The 17,035-nt window shown below is 43.9% G+C and overlaps 6 protein-coding genes across 7 annotated transcripts in view; 3 read left to right on the forward strand and 3 right to left on the reverse strand.

Annotated features, from left to right (window-relative positions):
* The window catches only part of LOC126565588 (transmembrane protease serine 9-like), a 307,009-nt gene that overhangs the window by 287,384 nt on the left and 2,590 nt on the right, over positions 1–17,035 (reverse strand). The window contains exons 3-9 of the mRNA XM_050222783.1: positions 16,882–16,984; positions 16,528–16,805; positions 16,119–16,451; positions 14,492–14,611; positions 13,967–14,290; positions 13,717–13,825; positions 12,996–13,630 (exon numbers count right to left, since the gene is read on the reverse strand). Of these exons, the coding sequence (XP_050078740.1) occupies positions 13,012–13,630; positions 13,717–13,825; positions 13,967–14,290; positions 14,492–14,611; positions 16,119–16,451; positions 16,528–16,805; positions 16,882–16,984 (1,886 nt within the window). The 3' untranslated portion in view covers positions 12,996–13,011. The remainder of the gene's footprint in view (positions 1–12,995; positions 13,631–13,716; positions 13,826–13,966; positions 14,291–14,491; positions 14,612–16,118; positions 16,452–16,527; positions 16,806–16,881; positions 16,985–17,035) is intronic.
* Positions 1–17,035, reverse strand: part of LOC126559071 (RNA-binding protein pno1) — a 454,598-nt gene that overhangs the window by 275,552 nt on the left and 162,011 nt on the right. The window contains exons 2-4 of the mRNA XM_050215174.1: positions 1,519–1,644; positions 1,350–1,443; positions 843–1,260 (exon numbers count right to left, since the gene is read on the reverse strand). Of these exons, the coding sequence (XP_050071131.1) occupies positions 844–1,260; positions 1,350–1,443; positions 1,519–1,637 (630 nt within the window). The 5' untranslated portion in view covers positions 1,638–1,644 and the 3' untranslated portion in view covers position 843. The remainder of the gene's footprint in view (positions 1–842; positions 1,261–1,349; positions 1,444–1,518; positions 1,645–17,035) is intronic.
* Positions 2,251–3,314, forward strand: LOC126558467 (uncharacterized). Its single transcript, XM_050214489.1, has one exon. The coding sequence runs from the start codon at positions 2,274–2,276 to the stop codon at positions 3,312–3,314; it is 1,041 nt and encodes a 346-aa protein (XP_050070446.1). The 5' UTR covers positions 2,251–2,273.
* LOC126559532 (uncharacterized) overlaps positions 4,713–17,035 on the forward strand; it is a 205,016-nt gene continuing 192,693 nt past the window's right edge. Inside the window, exon 1 of the mRNA XM_050215700.1 lies at positions 4,713–4,722. The gene's annotated coding sequence lies outside the window, so the exon portion shown is untranslated. The remainder of the gene's footprint in view (positions 4,723–17,035) is intronic.
* LOC126559107 (ras-related protein Rab-1A) overlaps positions 5,356–17,035 on the reverse strand; it is a 156,361-nt gene continuing 144,681 nt past the window's right edge. Inside the window, exons 2-7 of one of the 2 annotated variants that reach the window (XM_050215217.1) lie at positions 9,047–9,158; positions 7,484–7,556; positions 7,345–7,392; positions 7,221–7,268; positions 6,009–6,236; positions 5,356–5,629 (exon numbers count right to left, since the gene is read on the reverse strand). In XM_050215217.1, coding sequence (XP_050071174.1) covers positions 5,435–5,629; positions 6,009–6,236; positions 7,221–7,268; positions 7,345–7,392; positions 7,484–7,556; positions 9,047–9,060 — 606 coding nt within the window. In that variant the 5' untranslated portion in view covers positions 9,061–9,158 and the 3' untranslated portion in view covers positions 5,356–5,434. Of the gene's footprint in view, positions 5,630–6,008; positions 6,237–7,220; positions 7,269–7,344; positions 7,393–7,483; positions 7,557–9,046; positions 9,225–17,035 lie in introns of those variants that run through there. The other variant, XM_050215216.1, reaches the window with a different exon arrangement.
* On the forward strand, positions 9,692–12,000 carry LOC126557248 (exocyst complex component 5). Its single transcript, XM_050212956.1, has 2 exons — positions 9,692–9,818; positions 9,889–12,000. The coding sequence occupies exons 1-2, from the start codon at positions 9,786–9,788 to the stop codon at positions 11,998–12,000; spliced, it is 2,145 nt and encodes a 714-aa protein (XP_050068913.1). The 5' UTR covers positions 9,692–9,785.

Here is a 17,035-nt window from a genome sequence, read left to right on the forward strand (position 1 = left end):
CACAGCACATAAACACACACACACTCACTCTTTTGAAACTAACAATATCGGTCCAAAAGTCAGCTGGAACAGAACAAACACTACATGGGCGACAAACCACAATCTCAACCCACTCCGAACTGCACTGGACCTGTTCGCGGCGTAAACCTGCTGCTCATCGCGTTCTGGGTCCGCTGTTGCGATTGTAATCGGATGAGTGGTTCACCCGTGCCGTGGTCACTTTTGTTGTTTCGTTTTTACGAGACCTCAAACAAAAGATACGACGAACGCGCACACACTATCACGCGCTGTATATTGCGTAGGATTTTGGCTCGTCGTCACAGCGCGCAATCTATGTGTGTCGAACGCGGCATAGCCAGAGCTAGTGTGCGGAGTGGGTGGGAAGGTGCACTTTGTTTTGATTTCGTTTCGCCACACACTTGCTTCATTGTTTTGCACGCACACCATCAAATACAACGCACCACTACCAGCAAATGTGGCGCTGTTTAATAATGGTAGTAGACTTCTTGGTTGGCCCAATTGGTTGCTGGATAGCTTCTCGTTTTGGGGAAAATATTATCACGAAATCGTTAATTTGCATTATTTTCTTTCTATTGGTTTTTTCCATTCTACTCTACTTTTTCCTCAGTAATGGTTTATGAAAATGCCGTTTATTCATTTTGCTTCTCTTTCCTCACACGTTCGCTTTTTTTCTTGTAGCAAAAAGCCTATATTACATATTCTGCAAGCATTTTGTCTCGAGAGAATCACACTCGCAACACGATCTCGCTCATCCTCGCAGTTTGAAAATAATCGATTTCCTTAAATAACTAAGACTAAACAGCAGTATAACCCGATAGAACTTTACATTCGTTGCGAATTTTGACTTGCAGCTACCGAGCGCAAGTTACCGTACACCTTACTGGCCGGGGAACCGAGAATCAAGTGGCTGAGGGCGCGTTTAGCATGCTGAATGTACTTGTAGCTGCCCATTATGTGAATCTTCGAGTTTTGCAGTACGATACGCGTTTTGGTCGTGTTTTCTATCGTGAACTTTGTCCGCCCTCCCTTGCCCGCAAGTCGACCAATTGCACGGCTAAGGTGGTCACCCTTGAGCGCTTTCACGTCCGTAATGTCGAAGCTTTCGATGAACAGATCGTCAAGGCGGATCAGTGCCAGGGCGTCTTCAACCTCGAACCCAAGTGCAAAGGCACGCACAAAGTCTGCCGCTTTCTGGAGGTAGGTTGGGTCTGGCGTAGCGGAAGAAGCTTTTATTTCCACCTGTAAGTAAAAGAAGGTTTAACAAAAAGATATGTCTGAGGTATTTTTCGGAAGGACCTTCCGGCTATGTTGGGTTGTTGAAGATGTACCTGACTTAGTTTCACATTGTACCGTATCATTAGCGACAATTGCTCTACAACTGGGGTAAAGATTTTCATCCACTGCTCTTTTAGGGCCGTTTTGCTGCATTGGAAAGCGTTAACTACGTTTGTTAGGACATTCACTTCGGACATAATTCCATCGAGGGCTACCGCTTACCGTGTGCGTGGAATAAACACCTTCCTCATTTCGCCGGATTTCTTTGTTGTTTTTGGCTTGCGAGGTTCTTGCAATTCTTCCTCTTGCGGAGTAGTATTAACAGCGACATCGACGTCCATGGTTGTGTCCTAAAATCCACTGTTTAATAAAATCCCTCACAAAACCAAGACGTTTGAGAAATCTCGCACGGGTAAAGTGTTTTGCGATGCGGAAAAATGTAAGCACATGCGGTTTTGTGTGCTGTCACTTTTTGACAGCTCGCCTGTGACAGTTCAGCGGTGTAGAAGCGAAACAAAAAAAAAAAGGAAAAAAGACACCACCCCCTAAAAAGCTCACCCATACCACCCTTTCGGTACCAGGGGTGGACCTGTTTGTCGATTGTACAAGTTCAACCTGATAAATAGGAATCGCATCTAAAGAAAGGTGGTGCGAAGGAGGGCAAAGTTGTTAAACAAGAAAGTTGGAAAAAACAAGTGCGCGTCGTCGCGAGTGTGGTTGCAGAGTGCATTTTGTACCGTTGCTTATTCCTAAAAACTGGACCACTGGACAGGAATCGTTGGTTGCCTGTGAAGAAAAGAAAAAAAAGGTTAGCGAAACTAATACTAGAGAATCACTTTGTTCAATTCATGTCGATACATGTAATCGAAATGGCGTTTACATTACTTACATTGCACTAAGTGTATTTTTTCTTCCCTATTCTTTATTGCTCTAGGAATCCGCCAAATTCCAGTGCATGTTCCACGGTGCAGCAAGTAATGGAACTGGATAATGTATTTCTAAACAAGCTGCCAATAGTGGCGGCCACGGGCAGCGAAGGTGGCACCTGGAACCATTACGCGTTCATCGAAAGTACCTGGGGCGAGCGGAAGATTCTGCTGAAGATTATCGTGTTCAGTCCGCTGTACAACACGCCCCTCAGCTTCCTATCCGAGATAGACCACGAGGTGCTGCAGCAGACGGCCATACGATTAGAGCGTCCGTTGAATGATTTTCTGCACGAAACCAAGCTAGCCCTCTGCACCGAGGGTGGCGCAAATGGTTTTAGTTACGCGGTCGAGGAGAACAACTTTGTGTGGCGCAAGATCGTGGGACCGGCACTAACCATAGCCTACGGGTCCGTTATACTGCTACGCTCCCAGTGTCTACTGTCGGATGTGCTGTCCAATTCGATTGTCACCCAGAACTGGCTGCGGAAAGATGTGCAGCTAAAAAACAGGGTACTGAACGAGCTGAAGGAAGAGCACGATGAACTGCTCGAGCTGCAGCGCCAGCACGAGGAGGATAGTCGTCTGTACGAGATAGAACTGATAACCAAATGCATCAGCATGCTGAACGAGAAGAAAGAGGTAATTAACCACCTAAAGAAAAAGCTCGCCGAAGATGACGATGAAACGGACGGGTTGGAGCAGGAAAACGATGAAGAAGAGGAGGAAGAAGAACGACGTAACGAACCAGCGGTAGGTCAATTCGATCGACGACTGGGAAGGGAAGACGAGGATGTTCCAAGACCATCACCGGGTGGTCTGGTCGGTGGGACCGCTAGCGATTCCGAACCATTCTTGGTCGATAGTGATGCACCGGATCAGGACGATCATGGAACGCTTCCAAAGCGAGCCAAGTATCAACTAACGCAGCGCACTGCAACAACCACCTCATCAGCAGCGGCAAGCAGTTTGATGTCATCAACGGTCACCCGGAAATCGACAGGTGACGCCGGCGCTCCGCGAGAAGAGCAAGATGGCCAGATGGAAGATTTGTACAATAAGGATACGCAGGAGCTGCTGCAACAGATGTAAAACGTTTGACAAACGAACGGGAACTGAGGCATTTTTTTAGGTAACACAGCAAGTGAGGACGAATTTGTAGTATCTTTGACCATTTCCCCGAGCTTGTTTAGCACACGAAATTAATGAGTATCATATTCTCCCTAGGCGGCCATTTAATAGTAATTAGCTGGACGGAAAAAAGGCAAATCTTATTAAACATTTCAAAACTCAATTTTATGTGTCGTAACAAGCAGTGTGTCATAGTGTAATGGAATGTTTAGCGCGTAAAAAAAGCATAAGCCAATAGTGAATGGGAATTAGGATTTATACTTTATACGTATACATAAATATTCAGACGAAAAACTAAAACATGCTTACGATTATTGATTCCCAATCTTCTCCTTTCCCTATTTTTTTTTTCCTGATGTTCTCCACAGTAGTGCAGAGTTCAGCCACTAAGATACTACTGTTTACTATACTATTTCTTCTTACTTAATGGAATCGCGCAAATATTCAACTTCAAAAACTTAGAATGTAATTATTTATTATTTTATATTGCCATGTTGTGTTAAGCGTCACACACATACACTTACATCACCCCTCATGTTTTTTGATAATAAAAAAATATAATCATCATCATACATGGAAAATTGAAAATGGAATGTTGGTGTTTTTGTTTGCTGGCTTTTAGGATCGCGAAAGATACAGCTAGCGTCTAACTATTTGAAGAAATTCAATTTAAGGAAGGATCGATAGCAAAATGACAAAATACTTTTTTAAACTTTTGTTTTACTTCTTTATTACAAATAGTCTACATCCTACTGTTTTCTTTGAGAGTTGATTCATTAGAAAAGAAAATGCTAAATACTTCATATCGTCAATAGTGGTAAGTTAAGAAAACGCAGAAAAAGACCCAACATCAACGTGCCATATAGACCATACCATCCCCTACGATGTGCAGTTCCGTGTGGTAATAGTATGAATGTGTCATTTGTGTATTATTCGAGCAAAGAACAACATCTACTTACTAAAAAAGAGGCCAAAAGCATATCGTTAACACTAACAACAGCAATTCCAACTCGGGCCATATATCGTTCTTTCCAATTAACAAGTGTTGCAAACCATCGCTCGAAACATCTTTTCCAATTTCCACTATTTATTATGTCTCTTTTACTTTGCTTGTTGTTTGTTTTACGTGTGTTCTCGTGTATGTTGTATTGTGTGTGTGTGTGTGTTGTGGGGTTTTTTTTTGCTATATGCACCTCTCGTCGATGAACCAGTCGAATTCGCTTGAATCATGTGGTTACAGAACTTCTTTCTTTTGTTCAAACTAATTTCCATTTTGCCCACACAGGCTTGTCCGAAAACAGAGGAAAAATCATCATCATCATTATGCAGCATGCAGCACACAAGCATCATATATACGTTAACAGTTCGCTCTTTCACGCATTTTTTTCGATCTTAAGATATTAATATTTCTACTTTTCTTTTTACCGGACACTGCGCCTTTTTAACCGCCACATCCTCTGCCATCGTAGGCAAAAAAGAAGCCATTGCACACGTCTTCTTCCTCACAGTACTACTACACGCTCAGGTTTGACACCCCTGCCACCCAAAAAGAACGCAAATTGATATTTGTATTGATATAACTCATATAAAGGTATAATTAATAGAAGTAAATCTATTCAGCAAGATGTGGAGAAAGTGTATGTGTGTGTGTGTGTGATACTGCAGACACGTGAAGAAGGATCGCAACACAAAAAAAAGACAGATTACGATACACGATTAGAGACAAAACACCAAAAAACCTATCTGTATTTCTTCCCGTACCGTACTGTGTGTCCCGTTTTCGAGCGGAAAAAAACGTTTTGGTTAGTTGATGGATGTATGGGGCGGGGAGAGGAGATAGGTGACTTTTTTTTCTTCAGCACTTTATCCATTCCTTTTCCTCCTCAATTTCTTTGCCTGTTTAATTCATTCATGTTGCTGTTGCTGCTGCTACTACTGCTAGTGCCGCGGCTGACACGTAGCTAAAACAAAATAAGGGATAGGAAAGGAGCGTGGTGGTGGTGGTGGTCGTGGTCGATCGGTTTTGAGAGGATGATAATCATAATAATAAAGCTGCTGGCCTCGGGAAACCCATCTGGTGTTCAGCAACAGCCCGACTTTGCTTCGACGTTGCGGCCCTTGTCGATCTTCACAGCACTTGGCGGATCGGCGGCACTGGACGGGGGCCCGACGCGATTCTTGATTTCGGCCGCCATGGTCATGAATGCCTGCTCTACGTTGGTGGCATTTTTTGCCGATGTCTCAAGGAACGGAATGCCCAACTGATTTGCCAATTCCTGTAAAACGATACAAATGGTCTAACATTGTAGCTCGCAAGCAGCGATTATTAGGCGTAATACAAAGTTGATCGCAAATAATATAAGACCAAGTCAATTTTTTAAAAAGCTTGTTTTGAAACTTCTACTAAGTATAACTTTACCAAAGTTGGTCAGAATCCTCATTAGCAACTGAACTATCTATAAAATTTTTGATTGTGTCCAAAAGTTTGTCAATGACAGAAACGTGTTTCCCAAAATGTTCAACTTACTTTTACACAAACAAAAAAAAACTAGATCGATTCGTTGAAAAATAGCTTCACAATCTCATTTTTAACTGATGTGCAATAGAAGGTGGTCTTATATTATTGGCGATCCCCGTAATTCTGTACGTTCTTACCATTGCCGTGGTGGTATCGACACGTTTCTTCGTCTGCAGATCACACTTGTTGCCCACTAGGAGTTTGTTTACGTTGTCGCAAGCGTAACGTTCGATTTCCTCCAACCATTGCTTCACGTTCTCGAACGAATCGTGATCGGTACAGTCGTACACCACTATGATACCGTGTGCACCGCGATAGTAGGACGACGTTATCGTGCGGAAGCGTTCCTGACCGGCAGTATCCCACTGGAAAAGGGTATGGAAAAGGGATTGGATGTTAGAACGATACGTCCCATGGACGGCAGACATTTCCTACTTGACTGTTCTTTGCTTCAATTTTTTTTTGATTCCTATGCTATTTGAAGTTCTTAAAATTTTCTCTCTTTAAGGAATACGGCCTTGCGATCATTAGGAAAAAAATTAAAAATATCTCTGTTTACGCCCTTCTAAGTGTTCTGTCATTTCCTTCTCTCATTCATGTAATCCTATTTTGTAAAATTATTCATTGTCTCTAACTTTTATTGTCCTTGTTTCTTTTATTCGTGATCTTGGTGTGATACTTGATGATAAGTTGAACTTCAAAGAACATGTTGACGAAGTCATACTGAAAGCCAACAGAGCTCTTGAATTCATCATTCTTTTAACTGTTGATTTCCGGGAACCTGCTGGTCTGCGGACATTGGAGTACACATGTTATGTTTGGTGGCCGTCCACTATTGAGGGTTCAACAAGATAAGAAAATATTCAAAGATATTTCACTCGGGTCGCTTCTAAACAACTTCTGTAAGGTCTGTACGGTGACTCAGTAATTCAAAGGTATCATGCGGCTCAAGCATGTTTTGTAAGTGGCTTATTGCTTGGATTTACAAATGATCCAGATCTACTTTTTTCTCCTTCTGTTTGTATGTTCCTTCAGGATCCCTTCGTCTTAGAGATCATCTGACTTTTGAAACGTGACATACTGTACATTGTAATAATGATTCTCTCATGTGGTTTACATGGTTCAATAACATTTACTCTTTCTTTGATTCGTTCCCGCATGTGTTGCTCCTTGAATTAACCTAGTATTCAAGGATTCAAGGTATTAACCTTTCCCTTCTTTCTCGCTTTGATCTTTTGATTTTTTTTACTTTTTTATATTAATATGTTAAATCTAGTGCAATTTTAAGCCCTTAAGGCAGAAATTGTTAGTAAATAAATAAAACATTTGGGCTACAAAGTGTGACTCACGATTTGCAATTTGATAGTTTTTCCATCCAGATCTATGGTTCGAATTTTCTAAAACAAAATAAAACACGAAAAATCAGTCGGTTAGCTAATATGAATCGAATACCCTTAATCTCAAAATACTTACAAAATCTACACCAATTGTGCTGATGTAACTTTCCGTATATGTATCGTCCTGATTAGAGAGAAAATATTCGTCATTAGTATGTGATGTTTGGTTTCGTGAAATGAAAGAGCGTTTGTTTTCGTGTCGGCAGGGCACTTACGGCAAATCTTAGCAGCAGGCACGACTTTCCAACGCCGGAATCACCGATCAGCAGCAGCTTAAACAAATAGTCGCTTTAGGGTCGGCAACGAAAACGAGAAGAAATAACAAAATATGAAGTGAAATAAATCAAGCGCCACACAACCATTCATCGATAATGAAACAGACTTAAACGCCCTTCTCAGTAACGGATTTTGATGACATGTGTTAGGCGGTGTAAGGTGTAAGGCTAAACCGCGTACCCATCAGCAGCAACAGGCACAATAAACGACTCGCAATTATTGCAACAAAATTTTATGAAATAAGCACCATTTTCTGGTATTGAACTGGTCAACAATAAAAAGGCAAGCAGCCGTTAGTAACGCAGCTGATGGAATCAATCACATCTCCCGCAGTTAATTAATTGCGACGTGACACGTTTTTAACCTCACCGCACAGGTTTAAAGTTCATTTTCAGTCCGTGAGGTGGTTTTGCTAAGAAGATCGTTTTATAAACCGAGCATAATTTTGCTGAGCAATTTAAAAAAAATGACACATTCTACTGACGGTGACTCATTGTCGTAGAAGGAAGTCGTAAACATGTAAAGGCATTTATCGCGAGAGCAAGTGGACCACAAAGCAAACCGCGATTGCTTCGATTCCATTTGAAAGAAACACCCAATTTTGCATGAAAGCCTAGTAACGAAGAATATTATGGGCGTTATATGTGTGTTATTCTAGGTTTCCGATTCTATTCAGCCTGATGACCGTTCTCAGTCTCCGTTTCCAGGGGTGGGTTGAACAGTGTCGAGAACGCCAGGCAAAATATGTGATGGCGTTATGTATGTATGCGCGAGCGTGTGTTGTTTACTCCACCGAAGCAGTCCATCTCTTTCACACGTACACGTATCACTCCACCCCTAAAAGCTGGCCCTTTTTGATGGCTGCTACCCGAAAACAAACAAATAATTCGTCCATCCACAGATTCAATAATTGCACAACTCGGCAAAGAAGGTTCCAGCGGTTGCGATTAGGATAAAACTCAGCCCCCGTCCGTTTCAGGCACATTGACTGGCGCATATTATCACAGTGAATTAAAATCGATGATTCGTGCCCTCTCTTTCGCGCCCGTGCACATCTGCGAGTGCGGGTGCCGCGCCGATGGCATTACGATGACGGCGAAAGCTCGTCGTCATCGACGAAGGTCGGAAAGTATCGCGAGGGTGTGGCGGAGCGGCGGAAGGAGTAGTTTAGAAAATGCCCACAGCAGAATATCTTCGTCATCATCGTCACCGTTTACTCTTATCGGAGAACAGACAGAAAGGAAAAAAAAGCTCGCCAGCAGACGAAATGTTCTTATGCATTCGAGATGTAGAGTACCAGCAGGGGGAATAGTTCTTTGTTTCCTGCCCGACTCCTGCCCGACACACAACTCATAGTCAGAAGAGCTGTCCCCAATAGCAGGGCGATTGACGCAGTAGCGACTCGTCGATGCATTTCAGGGATGTTGGGGAGAGGCAAACACCTCATTACACTACTCCCCCCTTTAAACCTCATGATGGACTTATCATTGGAGGACACTTACTATTCGGGACTCATGGTTGGATGGTGGAAAATCTGTTTCCTTCACTTAGCTCCTCGGTATTAACACGGCACCACGGGCACGACGACAGGTTGGGACGATTTGCAGTACCGACGATTTTTTGCTTTCTTTCCAGCGCACCAAATTAACACGGATCGCGGAAGTCTCGCTGACGAATCACGCAGCGACCGCCTGTACTTAACGATTAAATCGGGTTGGCAATGTGCAGTTAATATATGTGTATCACAACTCGGAATTCACTTTTACGTCCGCAGTTTTCTCGCAGGGAAAGAGACGACGGAAACTGCAGCAGATTTTAGATTGCTAGAGGAAAATGTACAACACTTCCAAGTTTTCTGGTTTCTTTCTTCCCTTGCGCGACACTGACACATCATCTTCATCGAAAACGTCACTTTGTGGGGTCAAGGCTGATGTATGCGAGATGGGGACTTCGGACAGGGAAGTGTTTTGCTTCGGACATTTTCGGTGTTTTGCTAGAAATACAACGAGTTTTTGAGCAGTAATAGCAAAATAATGAGTTTTTTCAATTTTTTGAGTTTCTATAATTTCAAAAACATTGTTTGCATATTTCGCCTGTAATTAGTGTAGAGCAACCTTGATTAGCGACATCTGACAGCTGGCAGCTAAAATTGTCAACAAACGATAATCGATTCCTGATTACAAATCGATTGGGGTGTTCAAGTGCATAAGTTTTCCGTAAATTTGACCCTAAAGCACCAACATGTTATCGCAATATGTAGAAGAGTTGGAACAGGTATAGTAAAGCAGTTAGTATCAGTCTTTCAATCGGTATCCTCACGACCTTTTGCACCCCTTTTTCCCAGGATCCGTTCGAGGTGGAAGAGTTCATCGAACGATTGTGCTGGCGGACAAACAACGAGATCGGTTCGGACCAGTTCGATCCCGACTTGCTGTATGAAACCTTTGTCGAGACCATCAAGGATATGAAGATTCTGCAGGAACGTCAGCAACGCAAATGCGACAAGCTCGAGGAAGCCCTAAAGGAAGAGCAGGCAATCTTCGTGAAAGCAATCGATAAGTTCGTTGCCAAACATCAGGTATCGGTGGACTACTTTCATCAGTTGGATGAAAAGATCAACTCGGTTGCGGGAAAGGTGATCCATCTAGGCGAACAGTTGCAGAACGTGAATATGCCACGGAGCCGAGCAGTCGAGGCACAGCTGTTGTTAAATCACATGACAGAATTCCTTACGCCGGGTCCGATCGTGAATGATATCTACAGCGACAAGAGCAAACTGTACGAAGCGGCTGATATCATTCAGAAACTGTTTCAAATATCGCAAGACTTGCCGGCTCAGCGGTTTGCGAATGCGAAGAAAAAGATCGAATCCAAGTACGACGATGTGGAGATGCAGCTGATCGAGGAATTTGCCACGGCACAGAAGATGGAAAATATCGAGCGGATGAAGGAGTTGTCGGACATTTTGTCGCAGTTTAAGGGCTACACGCAGGTGATCGATGTGTACATCGAGCAGAGCCAGGCGACGACCTACGGTGGACGGGATGTGTTCGAAGGTATTGTACCGTTGTGCCACAAGCACTACAAAATCATACAGCAGGTATTTAGCGCACCGGACAAAGTGATAAGCAAGTTCATTCTCAACATATATCAGCTGAAAATTAATCAGTTCGTGCAGACAAAGCTGGACGATCGAAAGGATGAGAACAAGTATTTGAAAACACTTTCGGAGCTATATTCGCGCACCATGAAGCTAAGCGCAGAGTTACAAGAATTTTTCAAAGGCTCCGAAGATGATTTGTTGCAAAAGTTGACGGCCAATATATTCGATCGTCATCTGGCGACGTACATCGAGGTGGAAAGCCGCACACTGGACGGGAAGTGTCAGGTGGAGTTGAAAAAGTTCTACGAAAACAAAAACCACCAAAAGAAACAGATCGAACGGTTCCAAGAATTGCGGCGAGATATGCAGGCGCTAATCGGTAGTAGGGCTAATATAAATATCGCCCAGATCGAAGATTACGGTGGCGAAACGTTCCTCTCGGAGGAGCTTGCGATCAACTTGCTGCAGCAGTCGTCGCACGCTTTCGAGCGTTGTTGTTTGCTATCGAAGGAAAACGATTTGCCACGAAATATTCTCAAGCTAACGGACACGCTGCTGCGCTATCTACTGCACGAGCATTGCGATTATGCGCTCGATCTTGGGCTCCAGGCCATTCCGATCGCCGAATGCAAAAGTGTACCGCAGATATACTTTTTCGATGTCGCACAGAAGTGTAATGCCATTGTACATCTGCTGGAAAAGACGTACAATGCGAGTGTAATCCCGAACGTAATCGGTACACCGCAGTACACGGATTGCATACAGAAAAAGCGCTCCTACCTGGAGACGGTAGAGAATAAGATCGAAACGGGGCTGGAACGAACGCTGAATGCGATCTTTGGTTGGGTTAAAACGTACCTTGCCAGCGAACAGAAGAAGTCTGACTTCAAGCCAGACACCGATGTCGATACGGTAGCGTCGAACGCGTGCCTTGCGGTGGTACAGTATCTAAACCCACTGATCGGACTGATCCAGAAGACGATCGATGGAGAAAATTTGGCTGCTGTACTGACGGAGTTTGGCATCCGTTACCATCGGGTAGTTTTTGAACATTTGCAGCAGTTTCAGTACAATACAGCTGGTGCCATGTGCGCCATTTGCGATGTGAATGAATATCGAAAGAGTGCTCGCGTGCTGCAGAGTCCTTTGGTGACGCAGCTGTTTGATGTGCTGCATGCGTTGTGCAATTTGCTGTTGGTAAAACATGAAAATTTGCAGGAAGTTTGTGGTGGGGAAACGCTCAACTATCTGGACAAGTCGGTGGTGATGAATTTTATTCAGTTGCGTAGCGATTACAAAACTATTAAAATATCCAACTCGCTGAAGGGAATATCGGACCAACGGATGGTGTAAGGTAGGGGAGGGGAAAGCTAGATTGCAGGGAAATTTCGATCCATGTAATGAAACTTTCTATCACACAGTGGAATTTTTCTAACCGATAGTAGAAAACAGCAAACAAAAAAATCTAATTACTGCTTCTTTGAACTCAAAGCTCGTTACAGTTGTGATGCAAATTTTTGTTAAGTAAAAGCAAAAATCTAATTCATTATTTCAAAGTTCTACAACGGGTTTTGCAATATTCCACTATAATTTTTCAACATTGCACTAAGAGATTATTATATTCCCTTATATGGATGGAAACTCTGTAAGTAACAAAAACGATAATATTTTTTACTTTTTAACAAGAAAATATAATAACTTCCAATGAATTCCAACAAAACCTGTCTAATTCCTTTCCGAAATTCCCTTCCAGCTGCACTGTACAACCTAGAATAATTATAGACTTCACACGATGGATGGGGGAATAACCTATTTTTTTATTTCGGCAGAACGGCCGTATTATTTACGACTAATTTACATAGAAAATAATTCCTTCTCACTAGTTGGGAGATATTTTCTTCTCCGCGCCGTGAATAGGGCAAATTATCCCGGGTATGCTCGGTCGTTTCGCTGCTCAGTGATCCGTCATGCAAGAGTCAAGTCCTGTTCTTTGCGAAGGTCTTTATCGTGTATAGACGACACCTTATCCTGGGATCATCCCGTAATCCACGAGAGAAATCCTGTCCATAGCGTGGATCCCATGTATTGTTTGAAGTTTGAACTCTAGTTATGATTTCCTTGTCTCTTCATGCTGATTTAATTGGCATTTTTTTGTAGTGTACCTTTCACACACCGTACTCATTCTTTCATTCATCCATTCATACAGGCGATGAAAGAACCTAAATGCCCAAGAGTGGATCGAACGATTTATGTGAATAGAAATTCTATGAACTCTGAAACCCGTATTTGTTCGTATGCTCTTATGCAAATGTGTCTCTTTATTAAACCATTAATACCCATCGATGCACCCTTCCCGCATGCTCTTTACGCAACAATCGTGGCAGTTACCCAGTCTACGTATTGGTCAACCTTTGTGTAAACTCCAGGCCATCCGGCCTGTCCACACGGTGTCGGCCCGAATGATACCAAACCAATCAGGTACCAGTACTGTACCCCACCGGACGTATGAATACCTGTCAGTGGACCACCGGAATCACCCTGGCAAGAATCCTTGCCAGCCTCACCACCGGCACAGAGCTGAGATTGGCGCAGCAACACCTGCTCACGCTGGTACACCTGATTACAAGCGTCCAACGATACACCATCGACTGCAACCTTTTGCTTTACGTTGCTGTATCGCGCCGTTGCTGTACGTCCCCAGCCAGCAACCTGCATGCGGAACCCAACATAATCTCGTGCCTTTAGTTCGGCCTGCGTCGGTAGGCAGATGGGTTTGATAAAATCAGAATACGGCACGGTAGCTGATAACCGAAGCAGTGCGATGTCGTTGTACTGTTCGGTCGATGTTGGTACGTACTCGGGATGAGGTATCTTACTCTCGATGGGTACGTCTATTGGTGGAGGAGAGCAGTCAACATCTTCGCCCAAACCTTCACAGTCCTGGGCCGTGGAGGTGTCCCATTCACCGAGTCGTACTTCCGCACTAGCAAGAGAGATAGAGAGGAAACAATTAAACAGATAACGATCGTAGATGATATCAAAGGACCTAACTAACTAGGTAATACTTACAGACTCCAGGTAGTTGGGATGTCTTTGCCGTTGACGCAGTGAGAAGCGGTAAGGACGTAGCGATCGTTAATCAGCACACCGCCACAGTGAAACCCGAAAACGTTATTTGCTAACGAGAGGTAATGACAGAACAGGAGAAAGATCGTTCCAAAAGGTAAATAGCAGAATCAGGTGTTATGTACCCCAGAATCAGATGTTATGTTATGTAGGAGAGTTGACGATGTACAACAGTAACAACCGACATACGTACGTTTTGCATACTTCAGCAGCGCTATCCACGGGAACTCGTCGATGCGTGTGTTTACACCGCCGAAGATGCGATCACTCGTCTGTATGCCACACTGTCCCGGAGTAGGCAAAAGCCCGGCACCTACACGGACCGGTGCCACGAGATCACCGTCGGCACAGCACACCAGTGGATGTTTTTCTGTGGTTGACCATCCACACTGGGTTCGCTGTAGATACGTCCGGTCTTCGTCTAGCAACGGCTTTTTCTTGATCAGCGTCAGCAGGCTGTTACAGTTGCGCAGTAGTATACATTGGCCGGATCTATTATCTGGTAAGGTGCATTGTTCTGGAAAATGGTTAAGGATACAGGTATTAATTTCCTCCCTCGAATTCGGTAGTTTTCCGGGCGCAATTCCATTCGCTTTTGCGGGTGACCATCAAACAACACAAACTTGTAGAAGGCCGCTTCGAGGTCAAACTAGAGCGCGACCTGACGCGAGTCAAGTGATAACCGTTGACAAAAACAAACACACAGACACAAACTTACGAGCAGCTGTGAGGCTTAGAATAGCTAGCAGCAAAAGCGGAACCACCGCTGGACAGCGACCACCGAAAGCACTCATGTTCGCTGCAAAGGTGTCCGACTCGTTCGGTATGCTTCGAATGACTAATCGTGCACCAATGACGAGGAACCCGGCTAATAGTGCGTCCGCGCGCACAGGTTGCTTGTGACGGCGTCTTTCTTCCAAGATCGATCGACACACTCTCGAAACAGAGCAATAGAGATGGCGCGTTTAGATGCTTGGTGCCGTGCGAGAGAGTACGCATGAAACGAGTCACAATGCATGTGTGATTTTCGCATCTATTTTCTCAGTTTGCTTCGTTCGATCGAATCAAGCGCGAAGCGCGAGTTCGCGAGAATACTGACTGCGGAGGAAAACACGATCGAACGGAAATCCCAAAGTCAGGTGAATCTTGCTGCACACCTCCCACCCTTGGGGCTCGGTGCCGTTTCTTTCTGTAGTTCTCTTTCCTTCCCTTCTCTACATTACATTATTCGTTTTGTTTTTCGTTATTACACCATATCTGCCGATTGACTGGTAGTGAACCGAAAAACATTCAGCATATATGCGACGACTAATGATCCCCTTGCAATAGTTGTGTTGTTTCAAATTGAATCAATTTACGAAAACAATATCATAAACGTGATTCGTGCAATTGAAAATGATAATGATCCACCAATGGTGGCGATACAGGTAATTATAATCGAAAAGGTAGGTTGATCGTGTTATAATATGTACAATAAGTCGGTATATGATGGAGGCTGCGTCGTTTTGTTTACACGATACCGGTTTGGGGGTGATAAAACAGGTTTTCTGCATTCGTCTCTCACCGTGAAGAAGTCTGCCCGTGTACGCGGCACGATCAATAAATGATCTTCCCCAAAATGCGCGTGCTCAGCTTTGTCTGTAGCTGTTAACACGTGAAGGTCAATCGATGATGTGTTGAAGAATGGTTGGGAGAAGGTTGGAAAGCGTTTGTCTAGTCTGTAATAATAAAATTGGCATTCGTTTTAACGCAAAACAGCACAAGAGAAACGAGTCATCATGATGGCTTAGCTTTGAAACGCATCTTTGAATGTGAACTCAAAAACCGTTGCTTGTGGCGCCATCTGTTGGGCAATAGCGCAAGCATATCAGGTTACGCAGTCGTTTGAAATTCTCGTTTCTCAACAGAATCCCGCCGCGTGGTTGTTGTAACTGATGTTTTCAAAATAATTACAGAACTGGTTGAAAACGTGACTAATTGTTTGATTGATTTAGATGAAAACAAACGAAACAGATCTTACCAGATGTTAATTAAGACATGCAGGGAAAGTCCATTCGGATGTTCCGTACGAAAAGAAACGCAAAACACACAAGTAACACAATGTCACACTAATTCAGTCATGGATTGTATTTAAATTTCACTAGCTGCCAACTCCGTGAAATACGAACACAGCACAAAAAAAAAAAAGAAAAGAAACACAATATGGTTCGCTTAAAGACCTAACTAGACAAAAGAAACTCAGTTCCTTTCATACGTCTCTATATGTATGTACTCGTATTCCCTCTCGTCCTATCCCAATTTTCCCCTCTCCCTCCTTAGCTGGTTGGTGTGTGACCGCGACTAACGCATAACGTTGGTCAATATCCAATCAATGTACGACGAAATGCGCGTGTACACGCCCGGAAAGTTTGACACACCACACGTGCGCGGTCCGAACGAGACTAGCCCGAGCAGCACGAACCGATCGCGCGTTGATATCGCCTCATTCATCAGCGGTCCTCCGGAATCACCTTGGCAAGCATCTCGATTTTCCTGACCCTGGGCACACATCTGATTCTCGGACACGATGATGGGATTGCGCGAGTTGACACTGTACCGTGCGTATGCGGTGGCACAGCCGGCCGTGTCCACTATGGGCAATCGTAACCACTGCAGAGTGGGACTCGGTGTGTTGCTTCCTGTAAATTGGAAGAGAGGGAGAGAGAGTGTTGTGAATCAATTTGATGGACAGAGTTATGTTAGTCCTACACTTACGATTGCTAGTCGAACCCCAGCCAGCAATGATTCCCATCTGGCCGGTTAGATTAAGCGCGTACGGTGCGTACTGATCGGTGGGCAAACACAGTGGACTTATGATGTTGTAGGTTTCTGTCGTTTCGCGCAACTTTATCAGTGCGATATCGTTGGCGTACTTGGGCATATCGTAGCTCTCGTGCGGGAGAACTCGGTCGATCGCAAAGTCCTGATACCGGGCGCTGCATCGCGGATCCGTTACAGCATTACACTCTAAATCACCCAATCGTATGCTGACTCTGTGTAGAACAAAAATTAAATAAATAATATTTATTGGAAACTCTCAATGGGGACCTTCATTGCCATGCTACATACAGCTGAAGTTCATCAATGAGATTCGTGACACAATGGGCCACCGTTATCACGTGCCGATTGGTGATTAGCGATCCTGCACAGCGGTACGTTACGCGGCCAGAAGCTATTCAGAACGAAGGAAGCAATAAATCATTTATCAAACATTTTCTTTCCC

The sequence above is a fragment of the Anopheles maculipalpis genome, chromosome 2RL (assembly GCF_943734695.1).
Source record: "Anopheles maculipalpis chromosome 2RL, idAnoMacuDA_375_x, whole genome shotgun sequence".
Taxonomy (NCBI): Eukaryota; Metazoa; Arthropoda; class Insecta; order Diptera; family Culicidae; genus Anopheles; species Anopheles maculipalpis.

What these genes read in the sequence shown, in the direction of transcription:
- LOC126558467 (XM_050214489.1), top strand. Translation starts at nt 2,274, where the DNA reads ATGGAACTGGATAATGTATTTCTAAACAAGCTGCCAATAGTGGCGGCC.
- LOC126557248 (XM_050212956.1), top strand. Translation starts at nt 9,786, where the DNA reads ATGTTATCGCAATATGTAGAAGAGTTGGAACAG. An exon ending in ATGTAGAAGAGTTGGAACAG is followed by an intron (nt 9,819 to 9,888) that starts GTATAGTAAAGC and finishes CCTTTTTCCCAG; the next exon opens with GATCCGTTCGAGGTGGAAGA.